Source organism: Stegostoma tigrinum, chromosome 24 (genome assembly GCF_030684315.1).
Source record: "Stegostoma tigrinum isolate sSteTig4 chromosome 24, sSteTig4.hap1, whole genome shotgun sequence".
In the NCBI taxonomy this organism is placed as follows: Eukaryota; Metazoa; Chordata; class Chondrichthyes; order Orectolobiformes; family Stegostomatidae; genus Stegostoma; species Stegostoma tigrinum.
The window spans coordinates 19,651,060-19,671,063 of NC_081377.1; the positions used below are offsets into that span (position 1 = coordinate 19,651,060).

A 20,004-nucleotide genomic window follows, 5' to 3' on the forward strand; every position below is an offset into this window, starting at 1 on the left:
CACTGAACTGGACAGTTGCATTTGATACTTACTATGTACAGATTTAAGTTAAGGGCTGCATAAGGAGTTAAAGTACATGGAGATGACGTGCAACCAGCCCTCAGGAAAGTGTATGTGCAGATACGCACAGCCTATGATACTTCAAACAGGGCTCCTCTTGAGATTTTCTCCAGGACAATATGTCGTTTTGTCTCCAAGGACTGTGTGGTAGTCATTATTACTGCCATACCCATGGTCTGTGGCATATACAATTGTGAGGAGAAGATTAGGTAACTCTTTCTTTCTCGCGGATTCTCTTTACCATCTGCTGTAAACCCAAACTGGCAGTTGTCTTTTAGGACTTGGCCAGCTTGATAAGTAGTAGCGTTATTAAACTACTCTTTGTGAAGACGTCGAAGTTCCCCAGCCAGAGTATGTTCTATGAACAGCATTCCCTAATTTTTCGTTTCTTCAGTGTGGACCACCAAGGTCCATATGTGGCAGTGACTTCCAGAACTGGAAGTCACTGCCATGTTTGGTGTTGTCACACTGGTTGCTCTATACAGAATTCGGAGCAGCTGACAATGCACACATACGTGCAGCTTAGAGGGAATGTTGTCTGTGACCTTGCCACTTTTAATGCTTTCACCAAGTGATGCTTAGCATGGGGGAAGCATTGATTCATTAGTTGAAGGGCAGAGCACTAGGTTGTAATCAGTAGGAGGTTCCCTTGTCCAAGTCTGATCTGATGTCACAGGAGACTTCATGGAGTCTGTAGTCATGTTGAGGCCTTCTGGATTAATTCTGTCCCAACAGTTAACTACTGTTCTACTCCCACTGGTAGAACTCTCTTTATCCAGGAATGGTGATAGTTGTGTCTGACGCATTGTTTGTAAGGTTTGATGCTGTGAGTATGACTGTGAAGTTGTTGCTTGGCAAGGCTTTGAGGTAGCTTTCCTATTTGACATAAGCTTCCAGATTATGGTAGGTCTTTTGTAGGATCAATAAGGATGTGTTTGTTTATTGTTGTTACCGTTGAGTTACAGAAGATACACCATTTTCAATGTGCAGGAATAAAATTGTATTGATGAATAAAGGGGGAAGAAGGAGTATTCAAAACATTTAAGTGGCCATAACTGCAGTCAATGTCTGCATCTGGCAGCACTATACCTGATCTGAGAGTATCCAGAACCTCTGGATATAGAATTGAAGGCTTTTCCACTCATTTGATTGCTACTTCCTCACCTTGACAATAACAAGACTTATTAAATATTTGAAGAGTCCTCAGATGTTGTCCAATGATCTTTGTTCGAATGTATTTAAATCTGCTGGATAATTGTAAATTTAGTATAAAAGGTCAGTGAGTTGAGCTTTAACACTTGAACAAATGTCCCTGACGAGAAAAAGACCATGCTGTAGCCTGATTGTAAAACGGAAGACAATTTATTTAGAAAACTGTTTGTTTGAATAAAAATACTCCATTCTCTTAACATACAAAATTCCACATACTTAGTTTAAAAATATAAATTACTTTAAAATTAAAACACATCAGATTACAGTAGCGTCCAAATGTCTGTGTCCAACCTGAAATGGGCCTCATTTGGGGTTTACATCCTGTCTGATATTTGGCTCCAATGAAGTGATTTGAATATAGAAGTTGTGGGCATATACATAAAGTGATCAATCTGACCGTGAACCAAACTTAGAGGATGCATTAGATTAGAATCCGGTATTTATTGTGAAGAAATTATTATTAAGTATTGAATTACAAAACAAGTTAAGGCGTATTTCATAAACTCCTGGGCCCTAAAAGTCCACATAGGTTCTGCTCAACTTCAATTTTGCACGAATGTGTCAAAACCAAAGAGAACATGACTGAGATAGTAGGAACTGTAGGTGCTAGAGAATCTGGGATAATACTGTGAAGCTGGATGAACACAGCAGGCCAAGCAGCATCAGAGGAGGAGGTTTGCTCCTCTGATGCTGGTTGGCCTGCTGTGTTCATCTAGCTTCACACTGTGTTAGAACATGACTGAGACCCTGTTTTAAGTATAGAAAGGTTCTGCTATCTTCTCCTTTTACAGCAAATGTTAATAAGGCTACACTAGGGCCAGGGTCTCCCAAAAACAAAGTTTCCAGCTGCACTATTATTTTTGGTTTCCAACACAGGGCTGAGAAATCAGATGAGGTGAATAATACTTGCCCCTAAATAGGCTTAAGTGGATCCCCCGCAGAGGATCCCCAAAAGTGGAACTAAGTTTTTTTTAAACTTGATCATCCCCAATAAGGAGGCTAATGTTGTATATTAATTGTGTTTACTTGTACAAAAAGGCTGAGCTCACTTGTAACTGGGATAATGTAACTGGGGCTTCACTTGTCCACCTATAAATAGTTGGTATGGTAGCATGATTAGAGATATGTTCAAAATGTGCATCTCTTTTAAAAATATTAAAACTTGTAAATATTAGCTCCAGTTCTATCCTTCCCTGCATGGCTTTGTGGAGTAGAATAGCTGCAAGCATTATAGCTAAGGTCTGACAGGCCAGTAGAGAGGGCCTTGATTACTCACGTGCTGTGGCAGATATTGTAGCTGCATTGAAAGTGCATCTATAGCAGCACTGGTACTCCAGCACAGGCAAACTAGATAACTTCTTGGTGACTTGACAAACACTGGCAAGACCACACAGAAGGCACCAGTGACCCTGATATCTGCACCACTGCTGGATGGTGAACTTATGGGGCCACAATTTTTGACTTTTTGTACTCAACCTTCCTCCTGTAGCTTTAGGGTGGAAAACAACTTTTTCTGCTGGCAACAATGTACATCATACCCCTTACAGGACATCATTTGTCTTTGCCTGTCCATCTCCGTTTTCTCTTTGTGTAATTGGAAGATTCTGGCTGTTTTATGATTGATATATCTGTATTATGACCTCACTATGTGAGCTGGAAATGACCAAATTTGAAATAATTTCAGTCATTGAAAAGCTGCAGTTGAAAGTTAAGTTAACCAGAGCTATCTATTTATGCATCATGTTCTTACTGCTAGCTGCTCACAAGCTTCAAACATTATTGCATTTTAATCCATGATTTAGAAGGACATGGGATGGGAAGGCAGAGAACAACTTCTATGTAACTCCAGAGATATAAACTGTAGTCATTCATAGATTAAGCACAGATCTTGTGGGTTTAGAAACAGTGTAGTTTTTAGTTATCAAAACTTAGTCCTAGAAGATGCACTGTGGTTAGAATCTATAGGAGAAACATTGCTTCTTCAGCTGTGTCTTCAACACCTGAATGAACAAGTAGCTGCAATGGAAGAGCTTTCCCTCCAAGTTCGCTTCCAACATTGATTACAACATATAAGCACTGATTCTTTATAGTTGCTGGCTCAACACCCAGTAACTCTGTTGCTAACAGCACTGTGGAAGTACCTTCACCACATACGATGGGCTTTCTTCTTGAACTTCTGCTTTCTCACAAATAATAAGATACTGCCCTTGCCTATCACCGAGAAGGAACAAAAGTTAACTATTCCATTCATGGGATCACTCTCATAAGTGTACACTTTCTTTTTTCTTCAATTTTCTGTTGTTGAGTATGTTTCCTTTTACAGATTAGCAATACCATAACAATGATTGCTGCAAATATCAGTATTGTACAGGAGCTGAGAGCAATCCACACGTTCTTGTTGGGGTTTTGTCGCTGACTATCTTGTTCTGAAAATGAAAAACATTAATATTAAATATTTATCCATCAAGTTAATTCACTTCTACAAAATATATGCACTGGAGTTTCCTCATCCCCAATGTATGTTCATTTACTTTTGGATTTCGGCTGAAGTCAAGATGGGAAATTAGGAGAATCCATTTTGAAAATTATATACTTGGACTTGAGGCACAATGTTATACAGTTTCTGTGAATATTTCATAATGCTTCATTTTGCATTCAGAGGTAAATGTTACACTGTTCTTTTTTTGCGATTTTAAAATTTCACTTCTGTGCATGTATACCCCAGCATAGTTTCAGCTGTGGGAAATACAGATCATGAGACCACAGCTGCATTTTTTTATTCAGAAAAATATAACACAAAATATAGGCCACAGTTAATGCGATTTTCCATCCATTTAAATTTAGGGATAGGGAATTGTGGTGAAAGAGCTGTGGTTTCTTATGATTTGTGTTCCTAATTTATATGCCATTGTTCTGGATGGGAAAGTCGAACCTTATATGCATTTCTGCAGATAAGCAAAATCTTTGAAACTGATTTATGTCTAAAGCGCAATTCCTGCACACTTAACATAAGTACATGAACTAATAATTGATTTAATTAATAACTTACGGAGTAAAAGGAGGTTGAATTTCCTGGTAACAGTCTGGTTAACAAGGGAGTTCTGAATTTCAACCACATGGTTACAGTTCAACTTTGCGTTATCAACTTTAAGAATAATTTGGAATGAGTAAAGACCGTCTTCACTTTTATCAAATGAAATTTCAGGCTGAAGGAACACATTTTTATCTTCTGCACAATACCAGAAAACAGATGGCTCAGGATAACCTTGAGATTCTAGAATGAAAGTCGAACTGGATGACTGAAGTTTGATGAGCAGTTGTGGATCCCAGTAGTAAGCTGTGGATTACAAAGATGTGTTATTCAGAAGTAACAGAAAATTGCTTTTGTTGACATTAATGCCGTGCAGATGCTTCACAAATTATTTAAACACAGCCAGACAAAATCAAAAATCAGCACATAACAAAGAGAAGCCCTCTCTCTTCACACAACCATAAGTTATAAGTATACTACAGCTCTATAGAGTCCACTCCATTTGCCTCATTCTTTGACTGTGACTACCTAACAAATTTCAAAGTCAAAATGTTACCTGAATTCTTTGCACTCACCTTTGTTAGTAAACTTTTGCATTGAAGACTGACAACTTTATAAAACGGTAAAACAACAATTTATCTCTTGTTAGTGACATCCTCAAAAAAATCTTCAACATCACCATTCCGATTATAAGATCAGCTCATGTTTGTCCTGGTATGCAGTCACGCTACCCTTATTGATAGATTTGAGTAGTTTCTTAAATGAGGCCAGTGAAGTAAAGCTAAGGCCAAATGAAGTACTTTAGAAGGGTGTGATTAGATGTAAGGGTTGTGGAATACAAAGAAATGGTTGAAGCTGATCCTGTGTGTGTTTGAAATGGTGGGAATAGAGAGCCAAGTGAGATAATAAGATAAATGGAATGCATGTTGGGATCATGTATGTAATGAGAAATTGTAATACTGTACAGTTGGCTATAGAGTCAAATGAGAGGGTCAGGTGAGTGAAGATGGAAATTGAAATTGCTGACTTAGAAAAGGTAAGAGGATACTGTGGTGAGAAGCTCAGAATGTGGTTATACAGGCCAAAGACTGGCTCTTGAGGCAGAAAGCAAGACCATTGAATAAAACTCATACTGCCACCATAGCAGTTTGAACAGGGCAGGTTGAGTAAAACGTAAGCAGCTGAAGACCCTTCAAAATGGGAAATGATTTGACAAAGACATATATGTCCACACGTTTGTTTATGAAAAAGCTATGGATGACAAGGGTAGAACTCATTAGTAAACAGACAGACATTCTGGAAAGAAAAACTGTTGCCAAGCTATTTGCAGCCCAGTATCTTCCCTCGATGAAGGGTTTGCATTCGGTGACAAAAATATGCCTACAGACTTGATCAAACTTATGTAATCAAACAAACTTCCTTTTCATGTCTGGGTTTTAATTTCCTACATTAACTACATTATGTTTGGCTTGTAACAATCTGTTATGTCCATTTTAATTTGTTGAGTTAATTGCAAGCTGACTGTTCTCCTCGTGAATTTTAAACATATTAAACTTGGATTATCACAGAGGAAATTATTTTGTTACACGACATATTTAGGAATAAATAAAACCTACTTACCTGCAAACTTCAATGAAATTGTCCCTTTGGCACTTCCCAGTACATTGCTGACAAAACACACATACTGTCCAGCATCCTCAGCTCTCATTCCTGTTAGCATCAATGAAGCATTGCCATGTTTGAATTCCTCTGGAAATAGACTTGTTCTGCCCAAATACTGCTCACTCTGTAGACTGAGTTGGTCTTTGCCGTAATAATAACTGTGCACCACGTCACGGTTCTTGGCACGTTGCCAGGTGATGATTATATGGTCCAATGGCAAATCACTATCAACAGTAAAATGGCATCCAAGGACAATACTTTGTTTGTGGATTCCTACCAATGTGGTCTTTGACACAGCAACTTCAAATGCACCTGGAAATTGGTAATAAATTAGTATTTTTCCAGTCTATTGTTCAACATAACAGTTTTGTTAGAGTACCTGGCCAAATCATAAACCAGCCTTCTAAATAGAGTAGAAAACTTCCTCAAGATTACATAACTGGCCCATCAAAATAAAGTGTGCAGTATATTCAATTTAAGCAAGTAGTGAAGAAGCAAGAAGCAAGACCCTTCTGAGGAAGGGTCACCGGACCCAAAACGTTAACTGTTTTCTCCTCCACAGATGCTGCCAGACCTGCTGAGTTTTTCCAGAAACTTTGTTTCTTTTCCTGATTTACAGCATCCACAGTTCTTTTGGTTTCTTTTTCTAGTAGTGTAAGATCTCTTTTTGAGAAATAAATTTGTTCTCATCAGACATTACATTGACAAGTGATACAAAGCCATCATTTTAAACTCCATGATAAAATGAGTGGGTGGCTTAAACATGGGTTTTTTTTTTCAAGTCACTTGTGGGACATGAGTGTTGCTGGCTGGCCAGCATTTATTGCCCTTGATGCTGATGGGCTGTCTTCTTGAACTACTGCAGTCCATGTGTGTAAGTAGATCCATGATGCCTTCAGGGAGGGAATTTCAGGATTTTTGACCCAATGATAGTGAAGGAATGGCAATATATTTCGAAGTCAGGAGGGGAAACTTGCAGGCGTTGGTGTTCCCAAATGCCATCCATTATTCTTTTCTAGGTAGAAGTTATTGTGGGTTTAGAACTTGCTGTCTAAGGATCTTTGGTGAATTTCAGCAGTGCAACTTGTAGATCGTACACACTGCTCCTGCTGAACATTGGTGGATGGAGTGGGTGCGGAGCCAGTCAAGCTGATTGCCTTGTTGTGGATGGTATCAAGCTTCTTGAGTTTTGTTAGAGCTGCACCCATCCAGGCAAGTGGGAGGTATTCCATCATCCTCTTAACTTGTGCCTTGTAGCTGGTTGATAGCCTTTCAGGTGTCAGGTGGTGAGTTACTTGCCACAGTATTCCTAGCCTCTGAACTGCTTGTGTAGCCAATATACTTATATGGTGAATCCAGTTGACTTCCTGGTGAATGGCAACTGAGATGCTGATGGCAGGGGCGTTCAGTGATGGTAGTATCATTGGTTGTTAAGGGGAAGTGGTTATATTGTCTGTTATTAGAGATGGTCATTGCCTCCCATTTGCCAGCCCAAGTCTCAAAATTGACCAGACCTTGTTCCACTTGAACATGAACTGCTTTGGTATCGAAGGAGTTGTGGCTCTTTAATGTCCAGCACCAATTGTCAGGTGAACATTGATGAAGCAGCTGACGATGATGAATGGGCATAGGACATTACCCAAAGTAATTCCTGCATAGATAACCTGGAATTGGGATAATTGACCTCCAACGATCACAATCCTCTTCCTCTGTGCCAGGTATGACCCCAACAAATGGAGAGTTTGCTCCCTGATGCTTGTTGATTCAAGTTTTGCTAGGGTTCCTTGATACTGCACTTGATCAAATACAGCCATGTTGTCAAGGGCTGTCACACTCGCCTCACCTCTGGGATTCAATTGTTTTTTGCCTGTATTTGAATCATGACAGTAATGAGGTCAGGAGCTGAGTGGCCCTGACTGAATCCAGAGTAGGCATCAATGGTTATTGCTGAGCAGGTGCTGCTTGATAGAGCTGTTGATGACACCTTCCATCATTTGAATAGACTAATGGGGTGGTAATTGGCCATGTTAGGTTTGTCCTGCTTTGTGTATTGGGTAATTTTCCACATTGTCAGGTACAAGTGAACATAAGAGCTAGGAGCAAGAGTAGGTCATGTGGCCCCTCGAGCCTGCCCCACCATTTAATAAGATCATGGCTGATTTTTTGAGACTCACCTCCACTCACTCGCCCACTCACCATAACCCTTAATTCCTTGACTGTTCAAAAATTTATGTAGCCTTGCCTTAAAAACATTCAGCAAGGTAGCTTTAACCGCTTCACTGGGCAGGGAATTCCACAGATTCACAACCCTTTTTGGGTGAAGAAGTTCCTCCTGACCTCAATCCTACATCTGCTTCCTTTTCATTTTGAGGCAATGCCCTCTAGTCCTAGTTTCACCTGCTAGCAGAAACAACCTCCCTGCCTCCACCTTACCTATTCCCTTCATAATCTATACATGTTTCTATAAGACCTCCCCTCATTTTTCTGAATTCTTGTGAGTACAATCCCAGCCAACTCAGTCTCTGCTCATAATCCGACCCTCTCAACTCTGGAATCAACCGAGTGAATCTCCTCAGCACCCCCTCCAGTGCTAATATATTTCTTCTCAAGTAAGGAGACCAAAACTGCACACAGTACTCCAGGTGTGGCCTCACCAAGACGCTATACAGCTGCAGCATAGCCTCCCTGTTTTTAAACTCCATCCCTCCAGCAATGGCAGACAAAATTCCATTTGCCTTTTTAATCACCTGCTGCACCTACAATCGCACCTTCAGCAATTCATGCACAAGGACACCAAAGTCCCTCTGCACAGCAGCATGCTGCAATATTTTTACCATTTAAAACATAGTCTATTTTGCTGTTATTCCTACCAAAATGGATGACTCACACTTATCAACGTTGTACTCCATCTGCCAGACCTTTGCCCACTCATTTAGACTATCTATATCCCTCTGCAGACTTTCAGTGTCTTCTGCACACTGCAAGGTAGATGCCAGTGCTGTGAGTGCAATGAAGGGGCTTGGCTAAGGGAGTGGCAAGTACTGAAGACTTGTGCTCCAGAACTATTGCTGGAATATTGAGGTTTCATGGCCTTGGCAACACCCATTGCCTCCAACTGTTTCTTGATCTCATAGGAGTGAACTGCATCGACTAAAGTCTGGAACCTGTGATGCTGGGGACCGCTGGAAGAGGCCCAGATGGATAATCCACTTGGCATTTTTGGTTTAAAGCTGTTGTGAATGCTTCAGTCTTGTTTTGTGCTGCTGTCTTGGGCTTTTCCGTCATTGAAGATGGAAATATTTGTGGACCCCACTCCAACAGACAGTTGTTTAATTGTCTACCACTATCCATGACTGAATGTGGCAGGACTGCAGAGTTTAGATCTGATCTGTTAGTTGTGGGATTATTTAATCATGAGACTGCATATATCCACTTGCGGAGCCAGCAATACATAACAGTGTTCTCTTCTTTCAATCCAAAGCAGTAATAATATGAAACAGATATATGAAACATAGAATTAGAGGCTAGCATAGATTTTATAACATTTAGAATTGCTATATACTTAAGGGATGAGCACAATCTTTGGCATGAGCTAACATAACTCTAGTTTAATTAATGTAACTTAACAGTCCTTATTTCCCAGGATAGGTATTAATCCACTTATTTGTTGCAGACATACCTCAATGTTTCAGAAAGCTGGCTGACATATCCACTGGTTTCCCCCAGTATGTAAGTGATGAAACTTTTTGAATAAATGAGCTTTACCAATGATTAGATTGGATTGTTCAAGTACAAATGAAGAGAAATGGGCATTTCAAAAAAAAAGTGGAAAGTAAAAGTGCAAATATTCAGGAACCTTGATCTTTGAATAGAGATAATTGACAACCTATCATGACTGTGCATCTAGCACCACTGCCAAGACGGTACAACAAAGCCTCTTCTTCAGGCAGCTTGGGAAATTTGGCATGTCCATAAGGACCCTCACCAACTCCTACAATGCACCATTGAAAGCATACTGTCTGGGTGCATAACAGCCTGGTATGGAAACTGTTCTGCCCAGGGCTGTAAGAAAATACAAAAGGTTGTGTGCACAGCCCAGACCATCATGGATGCCAATCTTCTGTCCATGGAGGACAGTTACTTAGGACGAATGGTCAGTCTCAGTAAAGGGCTCACCTTTGTCCCCCTCCATCCACCCATCCATGGATACCGGTCACGCTTGAACGTTGAACAGTTTTTCTGCCGCCTCCACCTCCACGCTTACTTCTTTAACAGTGAGCCTAACCCTCCCTCTGATCCCTTCTCCCGCCTCCAATACAGCCCCCATCCTGGGTGCCACCCTCAACCTCTTCATCTCCAACTGCCATCAAGACATTAATCACCTCAAGCTCTCCACCCCTCTCACCCACTCCAACCTCTCCCCCGCAGAATGTGCAGCCCTCTGCTCTAACCCCAACCTCACCATAAAACCCGCGGACAAGTCAAGCACGGTTGCAGTATGGCACACTGACCTCTACATCGCCGAGGCCAGGTGGCAACTCTCCGACACCACCTCCTACTGCCCCCGGATCATGATCCCACCCCCGAGCACCAAGCCATCATCTCCCAAACCATCCACAACCTCATCACCTCAGGTGACCTCCCTCCCATCCACAGCCTCCAACGTCATCGTTCTCCAACCCCACACCAGCCGCTTCTATCTCCTTCCCAAAATCCACAACCTGACTGCCCTGGTGTACCCATTGTCTCCACCTGCTCCTGCCCCACTGAACACATCTCCACCTATCTCAACTCCATTTTCTCCCCCTTGGTCGAGGAACTTCCTACCTATGTTCGTGACATCACCCACACCCTCCCCCTCTTCCAGAGCTTCCACTTCCCCAGTCCCCAACACCTCATTTTACCATGAATGTCCAGTCCCTATACACCTGCATTCCCCATACAGATGGCCTCCAATTCCTGTTCCGCACGCCCAACCAGTACCCCTCTACTGACACCCTCATCCACTTATCTGAACTCGTCCTCACCCTCAACAAATTCTCTTTCAATTCCTCCCACTTCCTATAGACAAAGGGGGTGGCCATGGGTACCTGCGTGGGCCCAGGCTATGCCTACCTCTTTGTAGGTTACATGGAACAATCCCTCTTTCATACCTACACTGGTCCTAAACCCCAGCTCTTTCTCAGTTACATTGACTGACTGACTGACTGACTGACTGACTGACTGAATCGGCACTGCCTCGTGCTCCCACAAAGAGCTCGAACAGTTCATCCGCTTCACCAGCGCCTTCCACCCCAACCTTAAGTATACCTGGACCATCTCTAATACCCCTCTCTCCTTCCTGGACCTCTGTCTCCATCTCTGGCAACCACCTAGAAACCGATATCCATTTCAAGCCCACCTGCTCCCACAGCTACCTAGAATACACCTCTTCCCACCCACCTTCCTGCAAAAATGCCATCCCCTATTCCCAATCCCGTTGCCTCCACCACATCTGCTCCCAGGATGATGCATTCCACTCCTGTACATCTCAGATGTCCTTGTTTTTCAAGGACCGCAACCTCCCCCTCACACACCCCTCACCCTTCAGTGGCCAAAAACGCCCTTGGACGCGTCTTCCGCATTTCCTGCAACTCATCCCTCACACCCCACCCCTGCAATAACAACTGAAACAGAATCCCCCTCATCCCCACGTACCACCCCACCAACCTCCAGATTCAATGCATCATTCTCTGACACTTCCACCATCTGCAATCCAACCCCACCACCAAGGTCATTTTTCCCTCCCCACCTTTTATCTGCTTTCTGGAGAGACCACTCTCTCCGTGACTTGATTGTCCTCTCCTCACTCCCCTCCAACCCCACCACACCCTGGCACTTTTTCCTGCAACCGCTCGAGGTGCTACACCTGCCCCTACACCTCACCCCCAGCCCAGGCCCCAAGAAGACTCTCCACATCAAGCAGATGTTCACCTGCACATCTGGTAATATGGTATGCTGCATCCGCTGTACCCGTTGTGGCCTTCTCTACATTGGGGAAACCAAGTGGATTCTTGGGGACCGCTTTGCAGAACATCTCCGCTCGGTTTGCAACAAACAACTGCACTTTCCAGTCACAAACCATTTCAACACCCCCTCCCATTCTGCAGATGACATGTCCATCATGGGCCTCCTGCAGTGCCACAGCGATGCTACCCGAAGGTTGCAGGAACAACTCATATTCAGCTTGGGAACCCTGCAGCCCAATGGTATCAAACAGCGGTGGCACTGTGGCTCAGTGGTTAGCACTGCAGCCTCACAGCACCAGGGACCCAGGTTCGATTCCAGCCTTGGATAACTGTCTGTGCAGAGTTTGCACATTCTGCCTGTGTCTGCGTGGGTTTCCTCCAGGTGATCCGGTTTCCTCCCACAGTCCAAAGGTGTGCAAGCTAGGTGGATTGGCCATGCTAAATTGCCCGTAGTGTTCAGGGGTGTGTGGATTATAGGGGGATGGGTCTGGGTGGGATGGTCCGAAGGGCGGTGTGGACTTGTTGGGCCGAAGGGGCCTGTTTCCACACTGTAGGGAATCTAATCTTCACAAGCTTCAAAATCTCCCTGCCACCCCCTCCATGGCATCCCAAAACCAGTCCAGCTTGTCCCCGCCTCCCCTACCCTGTCCTTCCTCCCAACTATCCCCTCCTCCCACCTCAAGCTGCACCCCCATTTCCAACCTACTAACCTCATCCCACACCCTGGACCTGTCCATCCTCCCTGGACTGACCTATCTCCTCCCTAACTCCCCACCTACACTCACCTTTTACTGGCTCCATCCCTGCCTCTTTGACCGTCTCCTGTCCACCTATCTTCTCCTCTATCCATCTTCTATCCGCCTCCCCCTCTCTTCTCCCTATTTATTTCAGAACCCCCTAGCTCTCCTCCATTTCTGAAGAAGGGTCTAGGCCCAAAACGCCAGCTTTTCTGCTCCTAAGATGCTGCTTGGCCTGCTGTGTTCATCCAGCCCCACACTTTGTTACCTTTTCTGTCCATGGATTCCATTTACACAGCTCATGGAAAGGCTGCCAACATTATCAAAGACCCATCATACCCCAGTAATGATCTCCTACAACCTCTTCTGTCAGGCAGAAGATACAGAAGCCTGAACACACACACCAGGAGGCTCAGGAATAGCTTCTTCCCAGCTGTTATCAGGCTGATGAATGGACTCTCGCCACAAATAATGCTGATCTTGCCAACATTGATCTCACCTTGCACACACCCTGTGCAATGTAACCTGTATACCTCTGTCAGAGTCTTTTTGATCTCTCCATCCATTGCTTACTATAATCTACCTGTACTGCTCTTAGTTTTTCATTGTATTTCAGTTCACATGACCAATAAATAAATCAGTTAATAGATTGAAATTTTAGAGTTGCTCATTCTGGTACATTTATAAAATATCTTGCCTTATGACTGGATGTCCCAAAGTGAAGTGATTGTTACCATGTAGGAAAGGTAGAAGCCATCTGAGTGCATAAAAGTTCCAAAAGCAGTAACTTAATGATTGGTATTCTCTTTCTGATGTTGGTTAATTGACGGCCAACGTACAATATGGTTTACAAACACTATTGAGATCTGAATGGTCAGAATTGAGTCCAATAAAAAATGATATGCAGTCAGAGAAGAAAATACATGAAACACTGCAAACCCAAGATAGCTAATGTGCTATTAACGAAACTAATCTGTAACTAAATTGTTGAAATAGCAAAACTTTAATACCACAGTCAGGAATGGAAAGATTGCAGTTTTCACACCCTTTTTTTTGCTGGAAAGCTAACATATCCTTCAATTGATCACTGTAGCATATCAAAGTTAGTGATGTCACTGCGAATTCATCAACATTTTCAAAATAACTGTAGCTTTTGATCACTTCTGAACATTTCCATTGTTATCCAAAGTTCAATGTCTTGATCTTCAAATGCAGTGGGTTCTGGCTTTACTTTTGAAGATACAGCTTCATATTGATATCAAATGTGTTAGAAGAACTATGCTCTCTTTTGCCCTTCCAAACATTTTCTTTTGTGAACGTCCATTTGTACTTTTTAAAAAAGTTACAGGCACAAAATACTGTCATAGAATCAGTACAGTATGGAAGCAGACAATTTGGCCTATTGAGTCCACACCAACCCCCTGAAGAGCATCCCACCCTGTCCTATCCCTGTAGCCCTGGATATTCCCATGGCCAATTCACCCAACCTGCACCTTCCTGAACCATGAGAGGAAACTGGAGCACCCAGATGAAACTATAGACGTGAGGAGAATGCACAAACTTCACACAGGCAATTACTCAAGGCTAGAATTGAACCCAGATCTCTGCTGCTGAGGCAAAAATGCTAACTCCTGAGCCACTGTGTTGCCTATTATGAAGTGTCAGATGAGACTTACCTGAAAGTAAGACCTGTGCAGACATAATTTGCATATAAAGCAAATATTTCATTCTTTCCTTCAGGTTAGAGCACTAGAAAGTGAATAAATGTGGAGCTGGTCAGTGATAATAAAATACAAATATTTTGAATGGTCACTTTCTCATCTCGTGCCATCACTGTAAATAGACTTTTGCTCACTGTTCAGTTATTTACAAAATCAGACTTACATATTAAAGGATGAACTCTATGGATGAGCTCAAATGTAGGTACAATATCACGCTAAGACATAAGGAATTGTTTTGTCACTTTGCACATAACTTTAACATTTCACAGGAGCAACAAAAATAATAAATTAAGATGTAGGTCACTGAGGAGCAAGGCATCCAGTCCTAATGCGAAAACTAAAAGTTTTCTCATGTGATAGCCAATGACCTCATGTAAAGAATGTGTTTTTGTTTGATGTGAGTTAGAAGAATTAACTTTGCCATTGTATGTAAGAGAAGACTAAGAGGGAGAGGGCTGCCTTGTTCCTGGGCTCCCCTTCATAATGTATATAATTCAACAGAATTCCATGTCAAAAATTTATAGTTGAAAGTGATATAACTGAAACAAGAATTAAAACTTTGTCAATTCACTAATTTTTCATTTATGGCAGTACTTGTTGACACTGCTGTCATTGTGGGTGTTGTCAAGGTTGGATATCAATACAGTACAGGCAAGCTCTCCATTGCAGCTACTTAATAAACAAACCGCTCACCTTCAAACAGGAATTGTAGTTGAAAAACTAAAGAGAATGAGAGATCCTTGGAAAATGTTCACCCCCTAAAGGCCTACAGCATGTCAATCAGTTTGCCTTCTGATGGGGTCCTCAATTAAAGGCAACCTATAAAATGAACAGCTGCAGGACATTCCGCAAACCTGTTCTTTTTGGATACCTAGCCTGATATCAACACCCTTTCATTCCCAATATGGAACTCACCTTTATGTTAAAAACTTATAGCATTGGATAAGATATCTACATTTGAATATAGAATTACGCTTAATATGTTTTGTTACAAAGTTGAGTTAAACCTTTCCTAGGATTTGACATTTATCAAATCATCAGTCTGTCCTCCTGACTTGAAGTTTATGAATTGTTAATTAAATGGCTGTGTGCATGATTTGCCTGATCATGTCTATCTATGCATGATCTCATCCGAGTAACACCAATAGTAGCTACAATGAGAATAAATATTATCTTGGTGATAAGGCTAGCCAATTGGCAAATTTTTTACTTTTGCCTCTTTCATTTATGCCAAATTGTGTCTTGAATTTACTTATCTTAAGATAACATGCTTTTAAATTAAGAGGATGAAGAAAATTAACCATTCATTTTGTTAATTACTGATTTCTGTGAGTATGTTGGAGACAATAAAATAATGTTTGTATCCCCCACCGCTTTTCACAATGAAAACATGCAAACCTATGAACTAGGAGCAGAAGTAGGCAGTTTGACCCATCAAGCCTGCTCTATATGTTTCAAACTCCACATTTCTATTGACTCCTGATTCTTTTGCCTGCCTAGAATGGGGGATGGCTGGAGGAGTAACGCTTCTTTTTCCACTCATACAGATTACAGTCTTCTGGACTTTACATTGAGTTCAACGTAAGACGACAAACTCTGTCCTCCACTTTGATAACTGCCCTCCTACCACCATTGCCCTGACTCCCCCCAAACCATGTTCTTCATTACAAAACCAACCACATGGACTCGAAAGCAGTGATAGAAATGAGTTGTGACATGTGGCAGCCTCCTGGCTCCTAAAACACTGATAGATCACTAACTTGGCCAAACAAGGAGAGGTAGGGAGATAGAGAGAGAGAGAGAGAGAGATGGGGGTGGGGTTAGAGAGAGATAGTGGTGTCGTGGAAGAGAGAAAGCAGCTTCACAGTCCGAGAGACACAGAACGGCTGCGCAAATCTACAAGAGACTCCAGAAGTATTGTAAATTTACGGGACTGAATAGGATTAGGATTAGAGATAGTATTGTTGTGTAGTAAAAGCTATCGCAATTTATTTCCTAATGAAGTTGGAACAATTTTGCATTTGTATCGGTTTGTATTCTTACTAGTTTGATCGCTTAGGTATTGCGGCAAATTCATTCATAACATCCTGGTTGGAATTGTCTAACTTGTTTTAAGGACAATCTAAACAGCACTCGTGCTACTGTCATGGAAGAGCTTACAACAAAGTTATCCCAACAAGCAAAAACACACGAACCTCTCACAGCACATAACTACAAACCTATCATTTACACATACCAAACTAAATACAAATCAACATGACATGTAACACATATCACTAACACATTATAGAAACACAACTACATGTGTACAACATATATATACACTACACATGTTCCATACATGGACTCTTACTGCGAACACATGAACACACACAGCAAAACATCATACCACATTACACAAGAGCCAACACACACACCATTCAACAAACATCACAGTCGCACTAACATACCACTTAAAAACCATTTAACTAATCACACATTACTTATAACACTAGAAAGCATTTCTGGGAAAACATATCGTTTTAAAAAAACATGAGAACAGATACTGTGAGAGATAATGGGAACTGCAGATACTGGAGAATTCCAAGATAATAAAATGTGAGGCTGGATGAACACAGCAGGCCCAGCAGCATCTCAGGAGCACAAAAGCTGACGTTTCGGGCCTGGACCCTTCATCAGAGACCCTCAGAGGGTCTCTGATGAAGGGTCTAGGCCCGAAAGGTCAGCTTTTGTGCTCCTGAGATGCTGCTGGGCCTGCTGTGTTCATCCAGCCTCACACTTCATTAGAACAGATACTGTAGTCAGAAATACGATCAAAAGCAAACACTTACCTTTTTATACTTTCCCGCAGCTCACTCGTGATTCCACCTTCCCTTTGCTGTGTACTGACTGACTTCCTGAAGTCACGCTGCTTTATAATCTGCTGTATCATAGCAACAACAACAAAAGGTAAACTGCTCAGCTGGCATTCCAGCGACTCACCAATCAAAACGATGAAAGGCTGCTTGACAATTAAGTTTATGCCTGCAATTGTGGTGATTAACAAACTTTCATTTTTCACATTCCGCCTGTTGAGTTCAAAGGGTTTTCCTTAAGATTCTTTCTTTACAATGTAGTAGAAACACATCTGCCGAAACTCTGGTAGAGATTCTGCAGATCTCAATATTTAATTATATAACACTAAAGTTATCGTGATATCATCATTGAATTCAAGAGAGCAACTTGCCCGGGCGGTGTCCCTAACGTTGCACATCTGTTTTTCAAGCACTGTCCGGAAGTATTTCAAAGCCTCCTTCAATTCTTTTCTGCAAATATCCCCCCGAGTTGTGCTTAATCAGATCTTCATCCATTACTGTGCGCATACTTTCAGGGAATAAAGCCATTTTTCTGGTCTTTGAATTGTAATATTTTGAGCATTTAAAAATAAACTCCTGCCAAGACCTGCTATTTATATTATGTTTCTTTGTCTGCAATTTTCCTTCCCCTGATGATGGTTTCAAAAAAAAAGGAAATGATTTGATGAGTTGATCATGGTGAGATGCTTGCCCCATTCCCTCAGCATGTTACCAATGAAGACCTGGGTAAGAAGATCCACTGGAGACTTTCTTCAACCGCAACCGTTAAAGATTCTTGAATAGCCAATCAAGGGATCCTGGTTACCTGCTGTCCTGGGGGTCAGAAAGTTGACTATGTGCTCCTATGATGCTGCTTGGCCCACTGTGTTCATCCAGCTTCACAATTTGTTATCTTGGATTCTCCAGCATCTGCAGTTCCCATTATCTCTAATTTCTTAGCTAGGTTCACATTAGAGTGTCATTGTAAATTAGGTTAGGGCATCATCAGTTTTTTTAAAAAAAATTACGAAGCCTATACAATGGATTCTCATGTTCACTTCTTGTTCTTGACAAAATTATGCATTTGATTTCTTTTTATCACGCAAATCATTACTCGTGAAATTTTACAACATTAAATGTTCTTCAAAACAAACAGATGTATGATTGCCGATTTATGGAGCAATGTAAATAAGTGTGAAGCTAAATAACAAAATCTGTGATCAAAATCTTCATAAGGCAGACCATTACTTCAAAACAATAGGTATCATGATTTGAAAACACACATTTTCCTAACAAGCATGCCAGTTAGAACACAGAACATAGAACATAGAACAGTACAGCGCAGAACAGGCCCTTCAGCCCATGTTGTTGTGCCGACCATTGATCCTCATGTATGCACCCTCAAATTTCTGTGACCATATGCACGTCCAGCAGTCTCTTAAATGACCCCAATGACCTTGCTTCCACAACTGCTGCTGGCAACGCATTCCATGCTCTCTCAACTCTCTGTGTAAAGAACCCGCCTCTGACATCCCCTCTATACTTTCCTCCAACCAGCTTAAAACTATGACCCCCTCGTGCTAGCCATTTCTGCTCTGGGAAATAGTCTCTGGCTTTCAACTCTATCTATGCCTCTCATTATCTTGTATACCTCAATTAGGTCCCCTCTCCTCCTCCTTTTCTCCAATGAAAAGAGACCGAGCTTAGTCAACCTCTCTTCATAAGATAAGCCCTCCAGTCCAGGCAGCATCCTGGTAAACCTCCTCTGAACCCTCTCCAAAGCACCCTCATCTTTCCTGTAATAGGGCGACCAGAACTGGACGCAGTATTCCAAGTGCGGTCTAACCAAAGTTTTATTGAGCTGCAACAAGATCTCATGACTCTTAAACTCAAACCCCTGTTACTGAAAGCCAAAACACCATATGCTTTCTTAACAACCCTGTCCACTTGGGTGGCCATTTTAAGGGATCTATGTATCTGCACACCAAGATCCCTCTGTTCCTCCACACTGCCAAGAATCCTATCCTTAATCCTGTACTCAGCTTTCAAATTCGATCTTCCAAAATGCATCACCTCGCATTTATCCAGGTTGAACTCCATCTGCCACCTCTCAGCCCATCTCTGCATCCTGTCAATGTCCCGCTGCAGCCTACAACAGCCCTCTATACTGTCAACGACACCTCCAACCTTTGTGTCATCTGCAAACTTGCTGACCCATCCTTCAATCCCCTCATCCAAGTCATTAATAAAAATTACAAACAGTAGAGGCACAAGGACAGAGCCCTGTGGAACACCACTCACCACTGACTTCCAGGCAGAATATTTTCCTTCTACTACCACTCGCTGTCTTCTGTTGGCCAGCCAATTCTGTATCCAGGCAGCTAAATTCCCCTGTATCCCATTCCTCCTGACCTTCTGAATGAGCCTACCATGGGGAACCTTATCAAATGCCTTACTGAAGTCCATATACACCACATCCACAGCTCGACCCTCATCAACTTTTCTAGTCACATCCTCAAAGAACTCGATAAGGTTTGTGAGGCATGACCTGCCCCTCACAAAGCAGTGTTGACTGCATTTGATCAAGCCATGCTCTTCCAGATGGTCATAAATCCTATCCCTCAGAATCCTTTCTAACACCTTGCAGACAACAGACGTGAGGCTTACTGGTCTGTAATTGCCAGGAATTTCCATATTTCCTTTCTTGAAGAGAGGAATTACATTTGGCTCTCTCCAGTC

At 42.1% G+C, this 20,004-nt stretch overlaps 1 protein-coding gene across 1 annotated transcript; it reads right to left on the bottom strand.

The window, feature by feature from the left end:
- Nucleotides 1-1,403: 1,403 nt before the first annotated feature.
- Nucleotides 1,404-17,311, bottom strand: LOC125464855 (CD276 antigen-like). The gene is made up of 5 exons (XM_048557699.2): nucleotides 17,263-17,311; nucleotides 14,387-14,459; nucleotides 5,924-6,277; nucleotides 4,322-4,609; nucleotides 1,404-3,698 (listed from the first exon to the last, which is right to left on the bottom strand). Exons 2-5 carry the CDS (start codon nucleotides 14,436-14,438, stop codon nucleotides 3,520-3,522), a joined length of 873 nt encoding a protein of 290 aa, XP_048413656.1. The 5' UTR covers nucleotides 14,439-14,459; nucleotides 17,263-17,311; the 3' UTR covers nucleotides 1,404-3,519.
- Between the last annotated feature and the right edge of the window lie 2,693 nt (nucleotides 17,312-20,004).

Excerpts from the sequence above, each read along its gene's own strand:
- LOC125464855 (XM_048557699.2), bottom strand. The coding sequence starts at position 14,438 with ATGAAATATTTGCTTTATATGCAAATTATGTCTGCACAGGTCTTACTT. Across the intron at positions 6,278-14,386 it reads TGCACAGGTCTTACTTTCAG|GTGCATTTGAAGTTGCTGTG; the intron begins GTAAGTCTCATC and ends ACCAATTTCCAG. Across the intron at positions 3,699-4,321 it reads ATTCAACCTCCTTTTACTCC|AACAAGATAGTCAGCGACAA; the intron begins GTAAGTTATTAA and ends TTTCATTTTCAG.